Source organism: Ambystoma mexicanum, chromosome 8 (genome assembly GCF_040938575.1).
Source record: "Ambystoma mexicanum isolate Mex_15411 chromosome 8, UKY_AmexF1_1, whole genome shotgun sequence".
In the NCBI taxonomy this organism is placed as follows: domain Eukaryota; kingdom Metazoa; phylum Chordata; class Amphibia; order Caudata; family Ambystomatidae; genus Ambystoma; species Ambystoma mexicanum.
Genome location: NC_090929.1, coordinates 1,626,288,751 through 1,626,311,949, shown reverse-complemented (window position 1 = coordinate 1,626,311,949; position 23,199 = coordinate 1,626,288,751). Strand labels below are relative to the sequence as shown.

Genomic DNA, 23,199 nt, shown 5'->3' with positions numbered 1-23,199 from the left:
TATCTGCCCTGTGTCAGAGAGCTGAGTCCCCCTTGATATCCGCCCTGTGTCAGAGAGCCAAGTCCCACCTTCCCGGGGTGACTGCAAGCATAGCACGGCCATCTCTCTCCCTTAATATCCACCCTGCGCCAGAGAGCCGAGTCCCACCTTCCAGGGGTGACTGCAAGCAGAGCACAGCCATCCTGTGCTGCCAGAGAGCCATCTCTCTCCCTTGATATCCGCCCTGCGCCAGAGAGCCGAGTTTGCCTTGATATCCGCCCTGTGTCAGAGAGCTGGGTCCCACCTTCCAGGGGTGACTGCAAGCAGAGCACAAGCCACCCTGTGCTAGAGAGTCATCTCTATCCCTTGATATCCGCCCTGTGTCAGAGAGCCGAGCCCCCTTGATATCCGCTCTGTGTCAGAGAGCCGAGTCCCACCTTCCAGGGGTGACTGCAAGCAGAGCACAGCCACCCTGTGCCATAGAGTCATCTCTCTCCCTTGATATCCGCCCTGTGTCAGAGAGCCGAGCCCCCTTGATATCCGCCCTGCGTCAGAGAGCCGGATCCCACCTTCCAGGGGTAATGCTAATCCAGGGTGGCTATTGTAGCCACGTTGCTGCAGAGTAAGCTGGCAACCTTTGCTTCTTTTCAGCCCATCTCCCCACCACTGATGGCCGTCATAGTGGTGATGCTGGCAGGTGGTGTGCTTTCCTGAAATTGTGGAGCCCAGGGAGCCGCCCCGTGTCAGGTTAACAATAATGGCCCTGCGTTTAACATTTTGCCTTCTAGGCAAAAACAGCCATACAGTTACCCAGCAATCAGCAGTAATTAGTAGGTCCTATGCACAGATTGCATAATTATAAGGTCTGAGGATCTCATGGCAATTATGGATTTTACTGTTGAGTGAAATATAATATATGCACTTCCAAGGCAGATTCCATGTCGTACGTTCCAGACGGTAGCACAGCTCTACATTAACTGGTTCACCGATGCCCAGACAGTCTTGGCATAACACTCCGATTATTTGCAGTCACTGGCAGGCAATCAGTGTACCCAGCGATCTGATGTTGCAACACAATTTATTTATGTTTATAATTTATCAATGCAGAACCTGTGCATTTTCTGGCTTAGCACAGATCTCCGCAGCAAGTGCATCAACCCTCTATACTATCTCAGCAGCAGTTGAGAGAGAGGTGTTTGTGATGCTGTATCTGAACAGCAGTATCACTTGCCGCTTCCGACAGCCAACACAGACGTGTCCGAATTCTCGTTGCTGAGGTGCCGGGCTAGCCAAATATTTTGGTAGGGTACATGGATTCAAAGCACTTCTAACAGGACACAATTAGGACTGTGAACTGCATGCTGGCATGTAAGGGCACAACCTAGTTACCATAGCACAACTGTAAATACTCCTTTGTTTCTCTTGACACTGTCAGCCGGTGAAGCATGAGGTTCCGGGCTCAGTCTTCTCAGAGCAGCGCTAATCCTGCAAAAATCCTCTAAGAATAGCACTTGGGCGTGAGAACCTCCATTACACGAGTGGCAACCGTGGTGGTCATTGGAATTCAAGGGGGCACTAGTAGACACCTGATTTTTTATTGGGGTTGTATTCGGTACTATATGCAATAACACCGCTTCCCAGCACCAAGCTTGCCGGATGAGATAGATGTAGAGGGTAAATGGGCCAATGGACAGATAGGACTGAATCCTTTATCTTCTATGTGGTCTCTGGGACAAGTGAGGGGCTCTGGGAAAGGTGAAAGGGGTACTATTCCCAGCAACCAGGTTCAAGTAAAGGCTATCTTTTGTTTTACAAATATCCGGTCGACGGGCGGAAGATCGATGCAAAAGCATCAATCGAATGTTGGGTGGAAATGGAAAGCCAATAACCCACCCACTCATCCTACAGGTGGTCCCTTGCAAAGAAGAACTGAGATTAGAGATATTTGTTAAAAATTAAATTTCATTAAAGGGGGGACAAATTATGAAAAGTTCAACCTTACTCAGTACTTGACCATGTTTTCATTTATTCACTAATTTCCTTAAGTTGAATATGTGCCTGCAATATACTAGAAGCTGGCCATGCCAGGCTCCTTTCACCACCCCAGGACGTCTTCAATACCACTTCACCTCGCTGAGCTCTGTCCTCCAGGACATGCAGTGGCCAACACTTTACTGAACGATCAAAGATGAACATTTGTTTGGGGAAAACGAGTGCTTCTCCAACAGAGGAGAAAAGATGACTTCTGAGCGTAATCAGTAACACGTGGATATGGTGATTGTTATCTTCTATACGGAGTCAATTCAGTTTCGTATGACGTCACCATTCATCCTGGCCATTCAGTTTCTTTGTTTCATCAGGAATCTCGTTCAAATGGCCATCATATTGTCTTGGATGTAGGTATGGTTTCCTAAATGGGTACTTCCCATATTCTCTTAGGTATAGGTGTTCTTATGGGTACTGCACAGAGTTGTTGCTCTTCTTCCTGCTTTCTTATTGGTGCAGTATACGTCACATACTTTGGTTCATACTTTTCAGGTAATGTAGGCGGGATCGGTGGAGTGGGGGTACTTGGCTCCTCCTCTACAATAGTGGACACAGCCTCAACCTAATCCCCAACCACTTGTGTACCAGCAAGCTTGGGTGTTTAGAACTGAAGCAGGTGAATGTTATGTTTTGAATCTATGTGCAGACAGAAGTTAGGTCAGTGAGCAAATAACAGAAGGTGACAATGGAATGACACTGACGTGGCTTTTGCAAACAGATGTGTACAGCCATAATGAGTTGCAATCCTTCTCCTCTTTTTAATTTGGACAATTAAGTGTTGCTTGCGATACCTATAAGCCAAAACTATTGCATTAGAGTACAGCTAGGGAGACCTGCCATATGAGGAGGGACACACAGACCCTAGGTGTTGTTTGGTTATGTGCCCACCCATTGCCTGCCCATTGCCATGCTAATTCCTAGGGCCTTCCCCACTCAATCCTGCCTCTGCCTACCCAAAACACCTCCTCACGGGAACTCTTTCAGCTCCCTTTAATCAAGCCTTACCATCAGGATTTGCAGTCAAAGGGTCTGCCAGTGTTTGTTCAAAGCAGTCTTCTGAGAGTTAATGGCTTAATTGGAGTTGTAAACACCCTACTGGTGTAACAAAAATGTCTTTCCAGGCCCTTCTTCAGCTACCCGATTCATAAACACACAGAAGTACTGTTAAAAACAAGCATTGGCAAAGCCACTGACGTCCTGTTTCAAACAAGCATTGGCAAAGCCAACATTTTTGCCTTGTGCATACGTTTTAAGCACTGCTATTAGATGCCCAGGTACTCACATCATTTTGCAACTGCTACCGACAATGCATAGTTAATACCACAATGGCTGTGCCTGGCAAGTGCCTGTCCCATGCCGACACAGAAGCCTAAACTGTTGTCAGTGCCAATCCTTGTTTTTATTTATTTGGCGTTTTTATAAGATACATACTCGTGGGAGGTACTGCTTCATAGCATCTGGGCGAACATTAGAAGCCAAAGGTACAATATAGAGAAAAGGCAATATATAGAAATGACAATATAGAGAACTGGCAATATAGAGAAAAGGCAATATAGAGAACTGGCAATATAGAGAAATGGTAAAATAGAGAACAGGCAATATAGAGAACTGGCAATATAGAGAACTGGCAACATAGAGAAAAGGCAATATAGAGAACTGGCAATATAGAGAACTGGCAACATAGAGACAAGGCATTATAAAGAACGGGCAATATAGAGAAATGGCAATATAGAGAACTGGCAATATAAAGAACTGGCAATATAGAGAACTAGCAATATAGAGAACTGGCAATATAGAGAAAGGCATTATAAAGAACGGGCAATATAGAGAAATGGCAATATAGAGAACTGGCAATATAAAGAACTGGCAATATAGAGAACTAGCAATATAGAGAACTGGCAATATAGAGAAAGGCATTATAAAGAACGGGCAATATAGAGAAATGGCAATATAGAGAACTGGCAATATAAAGAACTGGCAATATAGAGAAAAGGCAATATAGAGAACTGGCAATATAGAGAAAAGGCAATATAGAGAACTGGCAATATAGAGAACTGGCAATATAGAGAAAAGGCAATATAGAGAACTGGCAATATAGAGAAAAGGCAATATAGAGAACTGGCAATATAGAGAACTGGCAATATAGAGAACTGGCAACATAGAGACAAGGCATTATAAAGAACGGGCAATATAGAGAAATGGCAATATAGAGAACTGGCAATATAAAGAACTGGCAATATAGAGAACTAGCAATTTAGAGAACTGGCAATATAGAGAAAGGCATTATAAAGAATGGGCAATATAGAGAAATGGCAATATAGAGAACTGGCAATATAAAGAACTGGCAATATAGAGAACTGGCAATATAGAGAAAAGGCAATATAGAGAACTGGCAATATAGAGAATCGGCAATATAGAGAAAAGGCAGATTAATAAGGATTACAGACCATGGAATTTTTGCCTTGTGCATAAGTTTTAAGCACTGCTATTAGATGCCCAGGTACTCACATCATTTTGCAGCTGCTACCGACAATGCATAGTTAATACCACAATGGCTGTGCCTGGCAAGTGCCTGTCCCATGCCTACACAAAAGCCTAAACTGTTGTCAGTGCCAATCCTTGTTTTTATTTATTTGGCGTTTTTATAAGAAACATACTCATGGGAGGTACTGCTTCATAGCATCTGGGCGAACATTAGAAGCCAAAGGTACAATATAGAGAAAAGGCAATATAGAGAAATGACAATATAGAGAACTGGCAATATAGAGAAAAGGCAATATAGAGATCTGGCAATATAGAGAACTGGTAATATAGAGAACAGGCAATATAGAGGACTGGCAATATAGAGAAATGGCAATATAGAGAACTGGCAATATAGAGAACTGACAATATAGAGAAAAGGCAATATAGAGAACTGGCAATATAGAGAACTGGCAATATAGAGAAAAGGCAATATAGGGAACTGGCAATATAGAGAACTGGCAATATAGAGAAAAGGCAATATAGAGAACTGGCAATATAGAGAACTGGCAATATAGAGAAAAGGCAATATAGAGAACTGGCAATATAGAGAAATGGCAATATAGAGAACTGCCAATATAGAGAACTGGCAATATAGAGAAAAGGCAATATAGAGAACTGGCAATATAGAGAAATAGCAATATAGAGAACTGGCAATATAGAGATCTGGCAATATAGAGAAAAGGCAATATAGAGAACTGGCAATATAGAGAACTGGCAACATAGAGACAAGGCATTATAAAGAATGGGCAATATAGAGAAATGGCAATATAGAGAACTGGCAATATAGAGAAAAGGCAATATAGAGAAAAGGCAATATAGAGAACTGGAAATATAGAGAAATAGCAATATAGAGAACTGGCAATATAGAGAATTAGCAATATAGAGAAAAGGCAATACAGAGAACTGGCAATATAGAGAACTGGCAACATAGAGACAAGGCATTATAAAGAACGGGCAATATAGAGAAATGGCAATATAGAGAACTGGCAATATAAAGAACTGGCAATATAGAGAACTAGCAATATAGAGAACTGGCAATATAGAGAAAGGCATTATAAAGAACGGGCAATATAGAGAAATGGCAATATAGAGAACTGGCAATATAAAGAACTGGCAATATAGAGAACTGGCAATATAGAGAACTGGCAATATAGAGAAAAGGCAATATAGAGAACTGGCAATATAGAGAAAAGGCAATATAGAGAAAAGGCATATTAATAAGGATTACAGACCATGGAACGGGGTTAGACACCTTATTTCCAGGTGATGAGCAAGAGTCAGGAAGGGACTGAGAAAGGCTAGGTACTTTATGTGTGTGAAGATTTCTAAATGAGCTCTTCTTCAGAAAGATCCAGCATTTCACATTCCTTTTGAAACTCTTGAGGGTCTGTTCTATTTTTAGGGGTGCAGGGAGAGTGACACAGAGTGTTGGGGGTATCAGCCAAACTTGCAGGATGCCAACTCATGGCTGCTGTTTAGCTGCATTTTAGGGGGGTGGTTGCAGAGTTGGATTACATTTGTTTTAATTTTGGAAGTTGAGGAAGGGGTGTGGATTCAGAGAAGGGGGATTATGAGGGGCTTGCCCCCTATAGAAATGTTGCAAAAAATGCAGGGGAAATGGCCGCAATAAGTTGGCCAACTGGGAGTTGTCTTAAACCACAGGAGGGCGGCCCTATTTACCCTGACATAGTTAACACAGGTCAAGTACATAATATGGTACACATAAATAACCCTGCCAGTAGTGGTGGCAACCTGGTCCAGGGCAAGATTGGAAAAATTCCAAATAGTACCTCTGGACATTGGGCCTCATTACAAGTGTGGAGGTCCAGAAATAAGGGTGCCAGTCGCACCGTAGAAGCACCCTTTCCAGACCGCTACACTACAACTCTGTGGGCCGTTGCGCCTTACAATTCTGACCTGCCAGGCATATCAGCACCCGCCCGCACAGTTTTCATGGAAGCACTGGCACTGTTTGCAACTGTGACGGTGCTTGCATGTCCCCATTCCCCTGATATCCCGGGCCGCCAGCACTTGTAATGCCCCGGTGGCACCGGGAACTCAGGCAGCAGAAACGGTGTTACGAGTCCGGCGGCAACCCGCCGGTAGCGCCGGCGGGTTGCCACCAGACTTGTAATGAGGCCCATTATTCCCTTAATAGAACTCCTTACATTAAAGTGACATTGTGATAGATGAAGTATTGACAAACATATCCATAATGCACATTTCAATACAATGAAGCACACATTGAAATTAAACACCCAATTGGACCACAACTAAAGTTCACATAGTAGTACAAGCATATCACCGTCCCACAAATGCACTTCTATTGTATTTCAAAACAAGGAGTCAAAGAGACGACCACAACAATGAATGATGTCAAGTTCAATTTGTCAGACTCAATAGTGCCTAACGAGACATGTTTTAATACCTTCTGCGAGTTGTACCAGATCTGTTTTGAATCCAGCACTGGTAGGTCTTGTCCATTCTTACGTCTTTTTAACTTGGGTATTGTGAGGCTGTTACCCTGTGAGTATTTTAATGGCCTTGCTGGTATATATTTGTGTATGTACCAATTCAGGGGTTCAGAAGCTTTGTTTTCAAGAATTTGGAGAGTGATTTAGTTGAACTTGTGCTTCAGATCTGGTTTTAGTGTTTGCGTCCCAGGATCCACACTACTGGGACTTCCTGCTCGCATAATCTCCCAATATCCTTGCATCCAGCTCCATTCTACGCTCCACTGGACAGCCCAGCATTTCCCCTCCAATATACAGCGACGATGTACCTGCTTTGGGTATTCACAGAGAACTCCTGTAATTAAGTCATCCTGTTTTCAAAATATATGTCTTAGTGCCAACTCAGCCCTTCATCCACCCGAGGTCTATCCTGTGAGTACCATGAAATTGGGTAATAATGACAACTCTTATAACAGCGCTCAGAAGTGCAGGAATCTGGAAGGAAGCATTGCAAAAAAATTGAAAGTATTTCTTGGATTGTTTGTTTTATTCGTATTTATATGGCGCACGACAGCCCGAGGACATCGTGCCACTTGTTACAGTACAATGCTTAGTTACAGAGTCATGAGGCATGCATTTGTTACATAAAGAGAAGTTTGAGCAAGGCTACAATATAGTTATATTACATTTGTGTTTATATTACAATATACATGACAGGAGTAGAGGAGGAAGTTGCAGTGCTAGTTGAGGAAAGAGGTCTTGAGGTTGTTGCGGAAGACAGAGATGGAAGTTTAAGCTCTAAGGGTGGCAGGGAGAGAGTTCCAAAGTTTCAGTGCAATATAGGAGAAGCCTAGACCTCCAGCTGTGGCTCTCTTGATGCGTGGTATGTGTAGCTGGTTGGTGTACTGACCTCTGGTAGGGCGAGTGGAAGTGGTCCTTGATATAGCTTCAGATAGGTATGTGGGAGCCGTGTTGTGGATGCATCTGTGTGTGATAGTGAGGATTTTGAGAGTAATGCGATCTTTGACCTACAACCACCGTGCTGCTTGTCTGGCTTGGGATATATGGTCTCTTCTAGGGATGCTCATAGTGGCTCTTAGGGCATTGTTTTTTGTGGTTTGCTGTCTGTGAATGTTCTTGGTGGAGGTGCCAGCTAAGAGAGCAGTGCAATAATCGAGTTTAGTGCCTATAGTTGCTCTAGCTATGGCCAAACATTTGGGAGCCGATAGGTAGGGCTTAATGGCATTGATGAGTTTGGTGCTGAACGCTGATGCAGAGGCTATGGCGCTGACTTGTTTGTTCATCGATAGATTTGCATCAATGTGAACACCTAGAGTCTTGACGGAGGATGATACAGAGATGGTCGAGTTCTCTATGTTGAAGTTGGCGTATTGGGGGTTTAGCTTCGTTATTGTGTTTCTCTGCCCAAGGATGAGAATTTAAGTCTTCTCCCTGTTAAAACAGAGGCCATTGATTGCCATCCATGCTAGGATAGTAACATAGATGTTGTGAAGGGCCATGCGTCTTGGTGATAGAGTCCAGATAGAGGTATAAGTACTTGAGTATCGTCTGCATAGTTGGTATATGCAACACCCATGGAGTCAAGTAGGTCGAAGAGGGGTTTTGTGAAACTGTTATAGGCGGTGGGGACTGTACATGATCCTTGGGGGACACCACAGTTTATAGTGGTAGGATCTGCGTTAGCTGTGTCGGAGTAGACCTTCATGGCTCTTCCTTCGAGGAAGGATGTGATCCAGGATGCTGCTTGTTTAGAGAAATGGGCTGCATAAGTGAGGTGGGTGGTAAGTGTTTAGTGATCTACCAGGTCGAAGGCTGCTGATAGATCGAGAAGGAGGAGCAGGGCAGGTTTGCCTTTGTCCATGATCTGTGAGATTTTATTTTTTAGGTCTAATAAGGCGGATTCTGTTCCATGCCCGACACGGAAGCCAGATTGCCTTTTGCCTAGTATGGAATTAGCTTTTATGTATGATTGGATCTGGTTATGAGCTGCTTTGTCCAGGATTTTCAAGAGGAACGGGACTGCCGTTATCGGTCTGTAGTTGTTGGGTTGCGCTGGGTCAAGTGTGGCCTTTTTTAGAAGTGGCCGCACCCAGGCTTCCTTGAGATTGTTTGGGACAGTTCCTGTTTGGAATGATGTGTTAATGAAGGCAGTAATCAGGGGTGCTAGGTCGTTAGCGCATTCCTTGATGATTTTGGGCAGATGTCTGCTTTGCAGAGAGATGGTTTGAGGTTTGTGATGAGATCAAGGACGTCAGGTTCAGTGATGTCTCTGAAGGCGAATTGAGCGTCATTGAAGTTGCTACCCTTGTCTTGTGAAGGGCGGTTAGCTTTTTGGTTTGGGAGGGCTTTGCAGTGTTTTTGGATTTTATTCTGGAGGAGTTTTATTTTGTTGAGCATGGCGGACTGGATGCTCGCACACCAGGCTTTGTCTTTAGCTATCTCGTCTGTGGTAGCCGGGGGTGTGACTAGTTCATTAAAGATTGCAAATAATTCTTTAATAATTCAGTAATAATTGTGATTATTACTGAATCTTTTTCCAAATAATTCCTGCATGACAGAAAAACAAAACACATGAACACGATGATTGCTTATTTTACCTTGTCATTATACCACATTTCTCATAAGTCCCCTTTTCATAGTGCATATACAGGTAAGAGAACTCATTTTGCTGCAGGCAGAATGTGAATAGAAAGTGTAAAAGTCGTGTGCAAGAGTTTACGCTTTGAATTCACGTTTGGCGGAGAGGAGGGGTGGAGCGTAATTTACGATTCTGCTGCCCCCTTGTCTCTGCCATACAAATATTCCACGCATTTGTGCCAGCAAAAAGCTGGCAGACTCCATAGGAACCTGCCTGCCATGCGTACACCGCAGAGACCTGTTTACGCAAAAGTCTAAACGTAACAGGATCCTGCCATGTTTTTACAGGGAACTCGGAGATTAGCCCATAAAAATGGAAACGATGTTTTGTAGCGGTAATTCCTATTTATTAAAGTTTAGCATATTCTTCTCTGTGCCATGGAGTGTTAGCAAGGTGCCATGGTGCAATCATAAAAATGTCAGTAAGTATGTGTGTGTGTTTGTGACAATCCTTTCAACCGCTCGGAATATCACAAACTAAACTATCATGTTTAAATAGTTGGTAGGATTGTTACTGTATGGTAATCATTCTATCACATTTTAAAAGGATGAAAGGGTGACTCTGCCCTCTAAAGGCAGGGTATACATATATCTGTGGCGCCCCCACAGTTACAAACCTTTCCTGAACTCTTTGGAGCTGTGAGGTCTCCCAATTTTCAGTGTCAAAGACATGATTTGTCAGGGATTGCCAGAATTGTGATGTTCCTTACTGATTTGAGTGTTGTTTAAGATTAAAGTATGACACCTGGGGGGGAGCACACCTTGTGCCTAGAGGGGGCGATGAACCTCCCCCTAAACCTGATGATCAAGGGTCCTTCAGGAGTTCTCTGCTCAGAGCCACTAGGGCGTGAAGGTACCTAGGGCGTGAAGGTACCTGGAGATTGCACAGTATCTTGACCTCCTGGAAGAGAGTCCTTTGGAGGAAGATGCAATGGGTGTTACAGGCAGCCAAGTCTGGCATGGCTCCAAGAGCCACTCACCACACGAGCAGTGAAAGGAGCAGGTTCACAGTTTAAACACGGTCCACAGTCAGGCATACCATTAGAAATAATGATCATATTGATTTCTTTCTAGGGTAATAAGATCACTTCCTGTGACTTTTCCAACATAAAAAACGCATTTTTGGTTGAACGTCCTTGGAAGGGCCGGAGTCCAAACATTTGGGAGAATTGTGGAGGTGAAATTATGTGTGTGTGCATTTCAGAAATTAAAGTTATGTGAGGGTGGCCAACTCCCTGCTAGTCACCCATGTCTAAATGGAGTGTGTATGGGTGCAGCAGAGTTATACTATGAACTAAAGGGGCGGGGGTTGTGTTTAAGTAGATAGTAATGTGGCAAGCTACATTTTGAATTTCTGTCGGTAAAAGTAGCTTCACTCTGTGTTACTGCGAATCGTTGCACACGCGCCTAATAAATAACCCATAAAAAAAGAAAGAAATAGCAGAGGAGATGTGCAATAGTGTTTGTGTTATATAAGAGTGCAGGGTGTGTGAAGTGAGCCTGTGCCTTCCGCTAAGCTTTAAAGGTGCAGTGTGCGAGAGGAGAAAGGGGTTAGCTGTACAAACAATGATGTCAACTTCCTGGGTTCTAACTATGTAGATGGAGCAGGGCTACGTTTCAGAGGTGATCTAAGCGCTAGATGAATGCATAATACCTTACACAATCAGGCTAAATCTGAGATATGGCTGACTAAATGGGCTAAAGGCAAGTTAATGCTGTGGGTTGCTAAAGGCAACCTACTGCAAGTTGTCCTTGGCTACCCAACATGGAATCTTCCTTTGCTTGAACTTTGCTAAATAAGCACATCTGTGTCTTCATTGACTGTGCCACCTTGAGGCGTCATTGTCCTGGCGGCCTTGATTAGTCATTCTCTAACCATTTTCAGTGTCAATGGACCCATCCACCTCGACCCTTCATTGATTTGATAACCGTCAATCTTTGACTAGCCAACCTGAAATATTTATTAGGTAGCCTACTTCGAGTCTTCCTTGACTTGCTCCCCTCGAATCATCATTCATTTACCCACGTCTAGTCTTCATGACTAGCCCATCTTGATTCCTCATTGACTAACCCGCCTTGAGAGGCTATTGGTTAATTTTTCCGAATTTTACTTGACTGTCCACTTCAGATCTTCATTGACTTGCCTTCCTCGAGAAGTCCAACCGAAGTCTGCATTTCCGACATTGACTTGCGCACCTCCGGTGTTAATTGACTAAGTCACTTTGACTTGCTGACCATAAGTTTTGATTGGTTATCTCATCCCGAATCCGCATTAACTGGCCTTCCTCGAGCCTTCAGTGGCCATCCCATCTCAAGTTTCCACTGTAATTGGATGGAAGAGCCATCTCATATCCTATCTCCCGGGAACAAGAAAGAGGGCAGGGCAGAGAGATTGCAAAGGATGTGACTTGAGGTCCAATGTTGATGAGGGCAGGAAGAAAGCTTTCCCTATCGCTGTCTCTTCTGTCCCCGAATCTTTATTACCAGTATACGGGTTTGAGGGGCATTTCAATGTGGTGATTGTTATGCTGTCAATCTGGAAATTCTCCGGCCAGAAATGGAGCTACAATGCATGGCCATCAAGAGGAAAGGAGATGCAGTGGAGACCCCAAATACAAACTTAGCATATACCACCCTCCCTTTACATTCACAGTTTTGTTCACTCCCCTTCTTTTAACCTTCCAAAAACCTTTAGTGCCGTTATCGGCTCCTTGTCTCAGACCACTCCCCTCAGGATTCTGCCCTTTCCTTCTTCAATTGTGCTCTCCTATTGGGCTCCAGCCCTCAATAGCATCTCATATGGGCAAAACCTTCTAGCCCTGCCCCTTCCAACCAGTCCACCATGGTCACTTTGCTGCCCATCTCCAAATCAACATTAAGCCCCCTCAGCTAGCATGGTCCCATGTGTGTCTGTACTGTCCCTGAGGGTACACCCGTTATCTCAGTATTGTCTTCCGTCTCACGGCCAATCACCCCACCCTATGTGTTTATACAGCAGTGTCAACAGGAATGTATAGGACTTACAGTGAACTGCTATAAGTAGTTGGAAAAAGTTGAATTCGCAGGGATGCAAGTTTGCAAACCGTTTGCTAGTGCCAACCTACATATGCAACTAAGACAGCTATGAAGCTATAACCATTGTAATGTCAGATTGTGAGCTCTGCAAGGAATACCCAAGTTAATCTTAGCCTGTCTCTGTTTGTTTTCCAGCTGAACCAGCCATTACAAAGGCCAACAACTGCTTGGATGCTGCCAAGGCCTGTAACCTGGACGACACGTGTAAGAAGTATAGGTCGGCGTACATCACCCCTTGCACCAGTAGCACGTCCAATGACGTGTGTAACCGACGCAAGTGCCACAAGGCCCTCAGGCAGTTCTTCGACAAGGTGCCCCCAAAGCACAGCTATGGGATGCTCTTCTGTGGCTGCAAGGATGTGGCCTGCACCGAGCGGAGGCGGCAGACCATCGTCCCTGCCTGCTCGTACGGGGACAACGAGCGGCTCAACTGCTTGAACCTGCAGGAATCCTGCAAGACCAACTACATCTGCAGGTGAGCTTCACCTGGGATCCGGGTGGGTGGGTGGTGGAAGGGCAGTCTTTGTGAACCACTGAGTGTGGGAAGGTATAGTGTCCTTGTTCCATTAGAGTGGTTATCCGGCAGAGGGTGGTCTGTGACTGGACGTGTGAGCTAAACATATTGATTTGGGTTCAGACCTATGGCGTCATTATACAATTTGGAATCTCCTTGTACTATACATTCTTGATCTGTAAAAAAGCTCCTTCTAAATCTCTGATACGTAAGCAAGCTGGAAAGCTGTAATGTATTTTGTATTTATGTATTAAGGTGACCTTCAGAAATTCACATTCCCAGTTACATGTGGATGTGCTTAGTTATGTATGTGGCACATGGTGTTTGCTTACCTCTGCTTGTGGATACATACTGCTGTTCTTGTGTAGCTGTGCACAGAAATGGGCATGTGTGTACATTGATGGATATGTGTTCTGGTTTTGCTCCAGAAGATTGTCTTTGTCTTACAGGGCAGTGTAATTTTCTGGAGATCTAGGCTTGTATTTATGCTAATTTCCATACCCATAATGCTTTGCTCATGTGGTTCTGATCTTCAGGTGAACTTCCAGTCATTTCTACTGGGTGGCACTGTGGCAAGGTACCCTCTCGGGAGGGTCACACGGCTTAAGCTACTTTCACATTTCAGGTGGAATGGTTTTTCCAAGCCTTTTTAAACTCACGATAACTTTGTAGAGTTTCCTCTATAAGCTATTACAGAAAAGTGGTCATAGGCTGGTCTCTTGTGAACTTTTTGTGGCGTTAAGCCCCCTTTCCAATGGCTGGAAGGGGGGGGGCTAATGGCCGGGCAGCCCAAGTTATCAGCCTGAGCAAAGTGAGGGCCATTAACGAGGGCTGTGGGCCATTACCCCCGTTCCAGCACTTGTGATGGGAGCTTAAGGTCATTAGCAGTGCACGCATCCCATTCAATGACTGAAAATACTGTCTTAAGATGGCCACCATGTAAAGGGAAGCCGGGGCTCTGCACGGAGCCCTTCTTCCCTTTCCATAGTGGTGGTCTGGTGCAGAGCAAACGGTGCGTCTGAGTCGGCTAGGGCTGCCATAGCCAAAGTATTGTAAGTGGGGGGGGGGATAAAACATAATAATAATAAGGGGACGGAGGGTGCGGGCCAGCCGTCAAGTGGGATGGAACACAGGCTTTTATCGGTGGTTCAAGCCCATGTTCCTAGCCACCCGATTGGCTGGCTCCCCCCGCAAGGGTGCTAATGCTCTGTATGGTAAAATTAAAGGTGGTGGTCAGCTTTGCAACAACACTTTAAAATAAATCACAGTGCTATCAGGCTCCACGTTTGCTCCATTGCATACATACATTTATAGGACTATATGGCGGAGTGAATGTCACCACCAAGCGCCGGACCCACAGATTGAAGGAATCTGGATCGGTGCCTCTTTTGGCCTACAAGTCTAGGGATATATTGGAAATGTTTATGCAGCCATTTGAGGGTGATTTTGGACCTTCATATCTTGTTCAAGGAGACTTTTGTACTATCTCCCTGAATGCAAGGGCCATTAAGGCTGTCTGATGTCGCGTGACATCCTTTATTCTCTCGAGCTCATGCGCCACAGCATTTAGTGATTTATAGGTAAGTCTGCAGAAAAGGTGACCTGCTTGCACAGTTTTGCCGTTCCACTCTGCTGTTAATACCTGGTGCTACTATTACCCAACTAAATGGCACTTATTTTATTGACCTTGGAACTTGAACTCAAATTTCTTTCGCTTGTGCACTAAACCATCAAGCTATGTCTTAGAAGACAATGCCATGCAAAGTGTCCAATATTCAGTATGTCTTTGCAATTGAACGTACTCTCCTTGTCTAAGCAAAGAGCTGGGAGCAGCACCGCTTTCACTTTCCATGGACCAAGCAAAAGTAGTGTCATTTCCGAAAGGTCAGTGCGTCGGGAAAACTGGCTACGGTGGGGATATGATATGATATATGATATGATATGGCATTTGTAACGCGCCTATACACAAGTGTTTCAAGGCGCGATGAGGCGGGGGGGGGGACAAGGGGAGACAGACAACGATCCTACTAGGCCAGGTGTCATTCAGATCGCGCAAGGGGAAGGGGAGAGGGGAAAGTGCAGTACATGGTTAGTAGAATACAAGATAAATAATAGGGCCAGCTGCTGGCAAGTGCAAGGAAAGTGCAGTACATGGTTAGTAGAAATCAAGATAAATAATAGGGCCAGCGGGTGGCAAGTGCAAGGAAAGTGCAGTACATGGTTAGTAGAATACAAGATAAATAATAAGGCCAGCTGGTGGCAAGTGCAAGGTAAGTGCCGGGAGAAGGGGCTCTAGGATACAGAGAAAGTCCCGTAGTGTAGGTAGGCAGTGCAGGGAAGAGTGGCTGGGCCAAGGACCGAGATCGGTGAGTGGCCCAGTTACAGATTCAGTGTATGGTGAATACAATGTCAGTAATTTGATATGTTCCTGACCCTTCACCTACCTAACTGGTCTTTTGAAGGGACTGGTGGGAAAAAACCAGCATACTACACATGTTCTGGTGAGGCGGGGGGAAAACCTCCAGCGAAATGCTGGAGGTAATTCTATCACCTATTGTGAAAAAACAGCCAAATCGGTGGAATTACCGTCAGTGGAATTACCGCTCCACTGAGATCCCCATGGAGTCCTACAGACTCCATACATGCGGACTAACACCGCCCACCACCACTTGCAATCCAGCGGTAAATCCGCTGGGACCAAGTGGCGGTAACAGTAATTCTGTTTGGTGGTATTCCGTTGAATAAAATGGACTAAAGTAAAAGAAAATCCCACGACTGGATGAGGGTGTCAATGTTGACCCAGAAACAGACACCTCCTGACCTTACTGAAAGTATGTATAAAGGCACCACTACGTGGACCTCTGCTGCAGGCACGGTTATCCATCCACACACTCTAGAATGCAGCTACTACAAATTCAAATTGGGTCTAGCTGGTCGCATAACCGCGTTGCACTGACACACCAGACTTGCCTCAACACCTCTGGCATTAGAATACAGCGACACCCTAGGACACATTGTGGTCTAGCTGGGCACATATCAAGTCTCTGGCACTAGCGCTTTGTCGTGACCTCCATCAGCATCCGCCCACGTGCCTGACCTCTCGGGTGGCTTACTGGAGCCAAGCCAGCCCTCCTAAGACTTAATCTTAGCCAAATGCACACACGCATCTTAAGCCTTCCCATACCTGGACTTTGGTCTCCGAGGGCATTCCTACCACAAAGCGCTTGGAGGCCATGCAAATGCGAAAAGGCACTATATAAATGACTACAACAATACAATACAAGTAGCTCGTCATGCGGGACAGCAGTCTGATTCTTGGCTGTGCCAGGTGCTCTAAGACACCCTGCTGAGACAAAGGGATGGGGAGTGAAAATATGCAGCTGGGCTAAGTGCTGGCCTCACTCCTACTCCCAGCATGGCCACTTAAGGTACAGGGGAAACCTGGTCTAAGTGTTCTGTAAAAGAACTATAGAGGAGTCTCAGTATAGAATGCCCGCCCTCAGATCTAAAGTGGAAATAAAGGGTGATGTGTACATGTTACATATGTTATAAGTGTCTCTATCATAGCAACCAAGGAGGCAAGTTCAATTAATGCTTACTGTTCCTGTCTTGGGGACCTCCTCTCCTGCTTTTTATTGCACAATGAAATAATTGGTGCCAGCTGGTGCTCACCTACCTCTGTAGTGCCAATTGTTCATTTTCTCTTCCTCACCTATGCCCCCACCCCCTCTCCGCCTATGGCTTCTCTCCACACTCACACAAACACCATAATACTTGTTTTCTATTTCCAGTGCAAAAGCTCTGGAAATTGGCATACACTTAAAAATGCCCCACTGCACGATAGGGTCAGCGTGCCCAGTAGGGCATGTTATCGGGCACTGTGGAGAAGCCAGAACTGCGCTCTCGCAAATCCTAACTGTGGACCCTCAGGTTAATCTCAAACTGTTCTGGTTGAAAATCCAGAAAGGCTCAAACGTGTGCGGGACCTCGAACCATTCGAAATTCGTGTGCTCTGAGCTACCCGCAAACTGGTTCACCCAGGCCAGGTGGATATTTTTCATTGGACCGGACAGGATTTTTGTTTTCTTGCAAATCAAAGGAGATTTGGACACAATCTAGGTATGAAGGGAAGGGCTTCCGGGAGATGGCGCATGACCATGGGTACCTCGTCTGGTTATGTGGAATGCCAATGGCACATTTAAAGCATCTCTTTCAGTTGTATGAAGCAAGCACAATGATCCCAGTGTTTTCCCTTTGTATTCTTATGCTAGGGCTTGATACATGTTTAAAGGTGAGATGGAGCGTTGCTGTTGTAGTTGGTGTGAGGGATAATACTTATGCTCTCACTGTCTGTGTCTCCCTCAAAACTCCCCTCTGGAGACCACTTTAATTCTGCATGGCTGGTCTATCCTGTAATTTACATCCGTGTCAGACTAATTCGCCAACCAAATTGTAAAATCTTATCCATTTTTAGGTATAAGCCAAAACTATTGCATTAGAGTACAGATAGGGAGAAATGGCATAGGAGGAGGGTCACAAAACGTGTAGGCATTGTTTGATTGTTTTCCCACCCATTGACTACCCATGGGCAGGCTCATCTCTATTGCCAGTCCCACCCAGTTCCTGCCACTCCCCACCCAAAACACCTCCTCATGGGAACTCTTTGAGCTCGCTTTAATCAAGCCTTATCATGAAACGTTGCACTTGAAGGGCTTGCCAGTGTTTCTTCAAAGCACTCTTCTGAGAGTCAATGACTTCCATGAAATTGTAAACCCCCTACTGGTTTAATAAAAATGCCTAAACGGGGTCTGCCTTCAGACACTCGATTTGTAATCACTATGCGTCTCCTTCACTGAAGTCCTGTTAAAGACAAGCACGGACAAAGCCAACAGTTTTGGGTATTTGCCAGACAATGTTAATCTTAATGTTAAAGGATATTTGTACGGTACACTATCACCACCGGAGTGGTCCCCTGGCGCTAATGCTATTAGATGCCCGGGAGCTCACACCATTTTGCACCTGCCACAATCAATGGGCAGTTAATATCACTACGGCAGGGTAACAGAAGTTTTGACCGCAGCAGAATTTGTTGAAGTAGATTTCGTTTCATTATTTTTAATGTATTTTACCGAAAAAAGATGTGGGGGGAGGGTTTGGGATAGGCTAAGGGGGGGGCTTTAGGGGATACCCCCCTGCATATATTTAAAAAAAGAAAAATCTGGATCGATAAAAAAACTCAGAACCCAATGGCAGTGCCTGGCAAGCACCTTTCCCGTGCCAACACAAATGCCCAAACTGTTGGCACTGCCAATGCTTGTTCAGGATAGCTACACTGACTACATAAAAAAATTACGCAGCGATTATTTTCTTAATTTGTCTGGTCAATCTGAAAACATTACTGAATTGTACTGCTTGGTGGGAGGACAAGGCAAACCTTTTATGCACATGCCATCTCTTTGTCTGCAGTACGCTCTGCAACTACATGGCGGGAAAAGAAGACAGACTGTGCGTTGACGGAACCGCGCGCTTTCCACATATTCCGGAAGCATACGCTAACAGGGCTGGAAGAGAAGCCGATGACAGAACTGTCTGTCACAAGCTGCCTCCCCGGGGCGTTGATGTCATGTAATATCTGCCCGTGCCTGGGACATGTGTCTGCACCGCTGCTACTGTACAGCACCGGAGTGAGATCAGCGCTGCGGAAGTCACGCACGCCCCCAGCCGGATTCCCGGAAGAGCAGAGCCATTTATTATTTAATTGCCTTCCAATTTATTCAAAAAATGTAAATCTCAGCTGGCCGGGCAACACTGAAGTATGTCATTGTGCTCTGGGAGAGGGGGAAGGGTAGGAATGGCCTGGAGTTCAACTCAGTGAGACCCTTGCGTGTTTGAGATTTAGCTCTGGTGAACTTGAGTGGATACCCTACTGTAAATGCATCCATGTGCAGAAATCTCTCTGTTATTGCATCACAGGGTTCTAAGTTCAACACTACGCATGCACCAGCAGGAACGGGCCTCATTACGAGTTGGGCGGTAATCCGAAATACCGCCCTGCGGAATTAAAGTTGCTGCCACTTGGTCCGGCGGAATTACCGCTGGATTACAAGTGGCTGTGGTGGAGTAAATCCACATTTTTCCAGAGTCCGTTGGCCTCTCTGTGGCTTTTTTGGTGGTATTACCGCTGTAGTAATTACACTGATTTAGCAGATTTTTCCAGGGACAGTGGGAGGCTTAACCTCCAGCATGGTGTTGGAGGTAAATCCCCCACTGCAGGGCTATACTCGTAGTATGACAGTGCGGGTACAGTGGCGGTAATTCCGTTACTGCCCATTTTATCCCGCACCGCCATACTATTTGATGTCGGGTGCTGTTGTGTATGGATTGGCATATGTTTGCTGTATGTTTGACTCCGACCTGAGCCTTCTGCCCTTGTTGATGTGCTGCATCCATTCAAAATGCATTATTAATAAAACACTAAGATTAGCCCTATAATAAGGGGTGCATCGGCCACTTTTACTCCCTAAAAATAGGCAACTACTCCCAAAAGATAAAAACAGGGAGTAAAAATACTCCCAATTAAAAATAACTTTCACCCACAAAGCTCCATGGATATGTTTGGACCAGTAATGCACGCAACACAACATGATGATAAACAACTATTATTACTGCCTGATGGGAAGAAGTAAACATGCATCTTTTTATGTGCATGAATAACTAGGCGCAAAGAAATAATTATTACAAAAACAATTCTCTTTTCCAGTTTAAACATATTTTGCTCCCACTTACAACATTCTCCCATTGGATCTTGGACTTACATTTTTACTCCTTAAAAATCATTTTACTCCCAACTTTAAAAAATAGGGAGTAAATACTTCCAAATACTTCCAGATCGTATCTAGAGCACTGACTAAGATGCATAAATGAAGCACTGTGACATACAGCTGGCCTAATGACCACCTTCTGCTGCTTCCTGAAGGACATTTGCATGGGGTTCTCCACAGTAGGGAAGACAGTGATCTGGGAGGCTATTCACTTTATTGCCCAAGAATCAAACATGGTCCACTGCCCTTTGGGGTGCCAAAGAAGGCTGTACAAATGCAGTTTAAGAGAGGTTCAGAGGCAAGCGACTATTCATTTGTAGAGGCGTTGAGCAAAGGTTTGCTTTGGAGGCGAGGTTAGTGAAGGCGTCCTTTGACGGCGAGGTCAGTGAGGATCCCTTTAATGTAGATCCCCCTCAGGTAGGAGCCCCCTCATGCAGAACCCCCTCAGTGAGGACCCCCCTCATTCAGATCCCCCTCAGTGAGGATCCCCCTTTGCTGGATTTGAAGGGTTTATTTTTTTCTCCTACTAAGAGTGTGACTCTTTTTCCCACTCTTAGGCATATTTGTTATGTGTGTTCTAGGCTATTTTTGGGTTTAATGTCTATGGGATTTTCTCACCCCCATAGGAACCATCTTTATTCAAATGTGTTACACAGCACCCTCTGTGCAGTGACACAGGGGTGTCGTAGCGACCCCCAAAACATAGACTCCATACCCTGGGACTGACTACTGTCTCCCTGGGCATGTAAAGTCCACATTGACTTTACTAGTCAATTGTTATGAACTTAACCAGTACAACCCATCTTACTATGGAGGCACTGGAAAGGGTTAATAGTTTTTCCCTTAGGTTCATTTTCGAGGGGGTACCGTAAAGTCCCTCTTTCTAAAGTTTCTGGCTGGTGGCAGTGGTTACTACCTTAAATATTCTACCGCAAATATTTTCCTATGGGATTTCCCCATTGTTCGAGGCTACCACTTTTTCTGACAGCCTCTAACATACTGCCGGTTTATTTTATTATTAACTTTACTCCGGTAGGTTTTATTTGCCAGAACTTTAATATAAATTCTTTCTCATGTCTTACTCTAAACTCCTAACCCAGGTCAGGGATCCTTTGTTCGTCCTTTTGGCAGGCTTCTGCCAAGAAGCCCTCCTTTCGGCGCCACTGAGACTGGGGTGGGTCCATTGTGTGGGAGGGGAGTAGGACCCCTGGACAGGGTTGCCTCCCAACCCATGTTGCACTCTGTCCTGATAGGCTGGAGGGTCTCCCGCCAAGATGACCACTCCACTGTGTGAGTGACAGCTAGGCTGTATGTATGGGGTTCTTTTTGCATAAAAGCAGGGTCCTGAGGACTGGAAGAGCAAGACGTCGCCACTGGAACTACGGAACCGAAGGGGAGAGAAGCCACGGACATCTTCAACACCTGCACCACCGGTGAAGCCCTGCTGCAGCGTCTCACCACTTTTCTTCCACACGACGAGAGGAGATCTTCTTTGCAAGAGCCTTCTTCCCTTGAGCTGGTGGGACCAACCAGTTCACCAATCGCTTCCTCGGACCTGCCTTGGTCGAATCGCCAGTGCCCAGCACTCGGAGGCCGGATAGCTAGGCAGCCATCCACCCGGACCGCGATTTAAAGGAGCGTACCTTTTTTTCGTTTGGCAGCACTGTGGCTGGTTTCATCCCTGGGTAGTGCAGTAACTCGGACCTTCCTCCACGCCGAGAGCCTCTCTTCCCCTGCTGGATCCCCCGGACTGCAGGACCTACCAGGAACAACCACCACCGCAGGAGCCACTTCTTCATTTAAAGTTACTTTGTTCCGCCGGGCCTCCCTTTCTGTGTGGTAGCCCTAAAGGTGTTTTAAATCCTTTATCTACCTGTTGGGTTGGCCGCCCTTTCGTCTAACATTGTCTTACGCCTTGCATTTACCTTTTCAATATTCGTTAACCAAAGACTTGACTGCAGCTACAAGAACATTTTTGCTCCTCAGCTCTTGGTCCTGTACCACTGACTCTGGCTCAGGCCTATTGACTCTGGCTGATTTGTTAGATCTGCTCTCACTAGATTGATTCTCATCTAGAAATGTGTTGATGCACCTGAATCTTCTAAACACCTCTTCCTTTCTGCTGTTTTAACTTGTGAAGCGCCATTTTGCTCAGTTTTCAATTACTTATCTTCTTGCTAAAGTACTACTGTGCATTACTTGTTCACAAAACTTCAGGGAAGCGTTGCTAGGGGGTATCTGAAGATATTTTGGTTTAACTTGTACTTTCCCTCCCTTTTGTTGAATTGGTAGAGTGCCATTTGTAGTTGGTTTTCACTGTGCCGTTTTGCTCAGTTTTCACTATACTGCAAACTTTTCTACAATTGACTAGGGAGTTGTGTATACTTTCCTTGACTAAATTTAACTTGCTTTATTAACTGTGATTTATGTGTTGAAACTAGATATGTATAACATAAATCTTTATATTCTTTTTGATACAAAGCTTTGGTCAGTGTTTCCTTGCGCCATAGTACTGTGATACCTATCGTGTAAACCGTGAATACTGTTCATCTCCCTCGTGAGATAAGTCTGACTGCTCAGCCACAGCTACCAACTAAATCTTTGTGGTATAGACTCATACCAAAGGGGATTTTTCTTGCTCATACCTGTAGTCTTAATCTTCTGTAGTGCTCCCTAAGGGAACTGCACAGGATTCTGCCTAACAGTGAGGACCCCCCTCATGCAGATCCCCCTCAGTGAGGACCCCCTTCAGTGAGGATCCCGCTCATGCAGACCCCCTTCAGTGAGGACCCCCCTCATGCAGATCCCACTCAGTGAGGACACCCCTCATGCAGATCCCGCTCAGTGAGGACGCCCCTCATGCAGATCCCCTTCAGTGAGGACCCCCCTCATGCAGATCCCCCTCAGTGAGGACCCCCTTCAGTGAGGATCCCGCTCATGCAGACCCCCTTCAGTGAGGACCCCCCTCATGCAGATCCCACTCAGTGAGGACACCCCTCATGCATATCCCGCTCAGTGAGGACGCCCCTCATGCAGAGCCCCTTCAGTGAGGACCCCCCTCATGCAGATCCCCCTCAGTGAGGACCCCCTTCAGTGAGGATCCCGCTCATGCAGACCCCCTTCAGTGAGG

The 23,199-nt window shown here is 45.4% G+C and overlaps 1 protein-coding gene across 2 annotated transcripts in view; it reads left to right on the top strand.

Moving 5' to 3' along the window:
• Nucleotides 1–23,199, top strand: part of GFRA1 (GDNF family receptor alpha 1) — a 602,771-nt gene that overhangs the window by 358,167 nt on the left and 221,405 nt on the right. For both annotated transcript variants that reach the window (XM_069611899.1, XM_069611900.1), the window contains one exon: nt 12,870–13,209. In XM_069611899.1, coding sequence (XP_069468000.1) covers nt 12,870–13,209 — 340 coding nt within the window. The remainder of the gene's footprint in view (nt 1–12,869; nt 13,210–23,199) is intronic.